At 46.6% G+C, this 3,896-nt stretch overlaps 1 protein-coding gene across 1 annotated transcript in view; it reads right to left on the reverse strand. All coding sequences in view use genetic code 11, as the record gives it.

Moving 5' to 3' along the window:
• EGR_11049 (hypothetical protein) overlaps positions 1 to 3,205 on the reverse strand; it is a gene marked incomplete at both ends in the record, with an annotated part of 8,065 nt that extends 4,860 nt beyond the window's left edge. The window contains 2 exons of the mRNA XM_024500298.1: positions 1,258 to 1,338; positions 3,141 to 3,205. Coding sequence (XP_024345289.1) covers positions 1,258 to 1,338; positions 3,141 to 3,205 — 146 coding nt within the window. The remainder of the gene's footprint in view (positions 1 to 1,257; positions 1,339 to 3,140) is intronic.
• Positions 3,206 to 3,896: the final 691 nt, after the last annotated feature.

A 3,896-nucleotide genomic window follows, 5' to 3' on the forward strand; every position in this document is an offset into this window, starting at 1 on the left:
AAGACACAATAAGCGCTGACCCCGACGTGATTTGAACACACACCCTTCTGATCTGGAGTCAGACGGGCTACCGTTGAGCCACGGAGTTACCACCACCATTACCAACCACCAACTATGCCGGGTACACGATCACTCAGTACAGCATTGCAGCTGTGAGCGATTCCCTTTAGCAAATTGCACTTTAGAGGGCATTGGAACAGATAATAAGCATTCTGGAATGAAAAAATGCTTTAGTACTTTGGGAAAAAACTGGACTCTCAAGGAGCGCCAGGAAGCTCGAGAAGGTGGTCCTAGGGTTTGGAAGATGGTAGTGCTTCCGGATTCTACCTTGAAGAATGTAGGGGCACTCTCCTCGTTCAAAGTATGACGCTTCATATGCTTGGCATATGTCTGTCCTGCCCTCTCCTCAGTTGCAACACCTAATCCATTCCCTTTGAAAATAGTTCATTTAGCATTTCTGGATGGCCTGTTCACCCACCTTTTCTCTCCTTCGTGGCCATAACACTCCACTTTACTCACATGCGAACCTGCACTATTTCACCTCAGCCTCACCCATCATCTCACCTCTACACACCTCTGCTTGGCTGCACTCTATTCCCTATGGGACGGCACACCTCGACCATTATTTTGCAAACAAATTCGGCAAGCGGGAGAAGGAGGACTGATGGAAGCAGGAGTCAAGGGCATCAGCTGTGACAATAGCGTTGCTAGCAGCGCAGCGACAGCAGCAGCAATGACAGGCGAATTGACGGAAGGGGCTGGGGATGAGAGGAGAGGGGCTGGAAGTTTGAGGTGTGTGATAGACAGGCAACAACAAGAGGCCTGAATAGAGGGAGGGAGGGAAGTGAGTGAATGAGAAGTGATAACGTGATTTGAACACTCAAACTTCTGATCTGGAGTCAGACGCACTACCGTTGAGCCCAGGAGTGACGCTGCCATCGCCACCACCACCATGGTCCATGATGGGTACACGATCCCTCAGTACAGCATTACAGCATTGTGATGCTTGTGGTCAGCCACCTCAGCATCACCACACCAAGCGCAGTATCAGCGGCAGCAGTAACGTAAAAGACGGCAATGACATGGAGACGCACATAAGTGGTAGAGTGAAACTAACTGAATACGCTGGTGCAAAAGAGGGCAGTGTGTGCATCTGTGAGGGGCGTGGGGCTGTGGTAGGGCCGGGTGGGAACGGCGAGGTATGATGATGAATCCATTTTTGGTTGTGTGCTGGCAGTAAATATCTTGCGTGCTCACCTTTTGTGGAGGCAGACTTGGTTTTTTGGCTGCCCACGCTTTCTTTCCATGCACTTCAACTTCATTGTGTTAATTTTATTCCTATGCAATGAAGTACATTTTTATGTCCATTAAAGTAAATGGAGAAGACAAGTGCTTGGAAGGCGTGAGGGAAAGAGAACTTGAGCCATTGCAAATTCCTCGAAGGAGTGAGCTTTCTACTACGAAGTGTAGGAATAAGAGAACTTAAATATCTACATATTTTTCTTCGTAAATGCGTATTTTGTAGGATTTGTAAATTTGTCACTGGATTTTCACCGCCATACAACCACCATATAGGTCAACCAACATACACAGAGTTCATCTTCCACGGCTCGACCTTTGTTCTCTTGCAATGGGTAGCCTGAATAAATGAGGACGTTTTGTTATTGGGTATCATGAGCAAGGTAGATGATCTGTATTGTACCTCTTCAGAGTTCACTTCCTCCCACTCGGGTAAAACGACTTCATTTCCGTGACTAGGTTCGTGTTTGCTGACTGCCCTTTGCCTTAATGATTTATTTAGACAAAACATCGATCGCCGAATCCCTTCGTCCTTTGAATAACCATCCCAGGCGCCTTGATTACCATCCTTCTTGCCAAAGAGATCACGCATACAAGCCCAGTAATTAAAAAAAAATTAAATCCGTTGTTTCAGCACGTGTTGCAATGTATTCTGCTCCGGATCCCTCTGTCAACTGGTCTACCGAAACCTAAATAAATAGGTTTCCTCTCAAACACTCAGTACAGCATTGCAGCTGTGAGCGATTCCCTTTAGCAAATTGCACTTTAGAGGGCATTGGAACAGATAATAAGCATTCTGGAATGAAAAAATGCTTTAGTACTTTGGGAAAAAACTGGACTCTCAAGGAGCGCCAGGAAGCTCGAGAAGGTGGTCCTAGGGTTTGGAAGATGGTAGTGCTTCCGGATTCTACCTTGAAGAATGTAGGGGCACTCTCCTCGTTCAAAGTATGACGCTTCATATGCTTGGCATATGTCTGTCCTGCCCTCTCCTCAGTTGCAACACCTAATCCATTCCCTTTGAAAATAGTTCATTTAGCATTTCTGGATGGCCTGTTCACCCACCTTTTCTCTCCTTCGTGGCCATAACACTCCACTTTACTCACATGCGAACCTGCACTATTTCACCTCAGCCTCACCCATCATCTCACCTCTACACACCTCTGCTTGGCTGCACTCTATTCCCTATGGGACGGCACACCTCGACCATTATTTTGCAAACAAATTCGGCAAGCGGGAGAAGGAGGACTGATGGAAGCAGGAGTCAAGGGCATCAGCTGTGACAATAGCGTTGCTAGCAGCGCAGCGACAGCAGCAGCAATGACAGGCGAATTGACGGAAGGGGCTGGGGATGAGAGGAGAGGGGCTGGAAGTTTGAGGTGTGTGATAGACAGGCAACAACAAGAGGCCTGAATAGAGGGAGGGAGGGAAGTGAGTGAATGAGAAGTGATAACGTGATTTGAACACTCAAACTTCTGATCTGGAGTCAGACGCACTACCGTTGAGCCCAGGAGTGACGCTGCCATCGCCACCACCACCATGGTCCATGATGGGTACACGATCCCTCAGTACAGCATTACAGCATTGTGATGCTTGTGGTCAGCCACCTCAGCATCACCACACCAAGCGCAGTATCAGCGGCAGCAGTAACGTAAAAGACGGCAATGACATGGAGACGCACATAAGTGGTAGAGTGAAACTAACTGAATACGCTGGTGCAAAAGAGGGCAGTGTGTGCATCTGTGAGGGGCGTGGGGCTGTGGTAGGGCCGGGTGGGAACGGCGAGGTATGATGATGAATCCATTTTTGGTTGTGTGCTGGCAGTAAATATCTTGCGTGCTCACCTTTTGTGGAGGCAGACTTGGTTTTTTGGCTGCCCACGCTTTCTTTCCATGCACTTCAACTTCATTGTGTTAATTTTATTCCTATGCAATGAAGTACATTTTTATGTCCATTAAAGTAAATGGAGAAGACAAGTGCTTGGAAGGCGTGAGGGAAAGAGAACTTGAGCCATTGCAAATTCCTCGAAGGAGTGAGCTTTCTACTACGAAGTGTAGGAATAAGAGAACTTAAATATCTACATATTTTTCTTCGTAAATGCGTATTTTGTAGGATTTGTAAATTTGTCACTGGATTTTCACCGCCATACAACCACCATATAGGTCAACCAACATACACAGAGTTCATCTTCCACGGCTCGACCTTTGTTCTCTTGCAATGGGTAGCCTGAATAAATGAGGACGTTTTGTTATTGGGTATCATGAGCAAGGTAGATGATCTGTATTGTACCTCTTCAGAGTTCACTTCCTCCCACTCGGGTAAAACGACTTCATTTCCGTGACTAGGTTCGTGTTTGCTGACTGCCCTTTGCCTTAATGATTTATTTAGACAAAACATCGATCGCCGAATCCCTTCGTCCTTTGAATAACCATCCCAGGCGCCTTGATTACCATCCTTCTTGCCAAAGAGATCACGCATACAAGCCCAGTAATTAAAAAAAAATTAAATCCGTTGTTTCAGCACGTGTTGCAATGTATTCTGCTCCGGATCCCTCTGTCAACTGGTCTACCGAAACCTAAATAAATAGGTTTCCTCTCAAA

This window comes from Echinococcus granulosus (assembly GCF_000524195.1).
Source record: "Echinococcus granulosus chromosome Unknown EG_S00348, whole genome shotgun sequence".
Lineage (NCBI taxonomy): Eukaryota > Metazoa > Platyhelminthes > Cestoda > Cyclophyllidea > Taeniidae > Echinococcus > Echinococcus granulosus.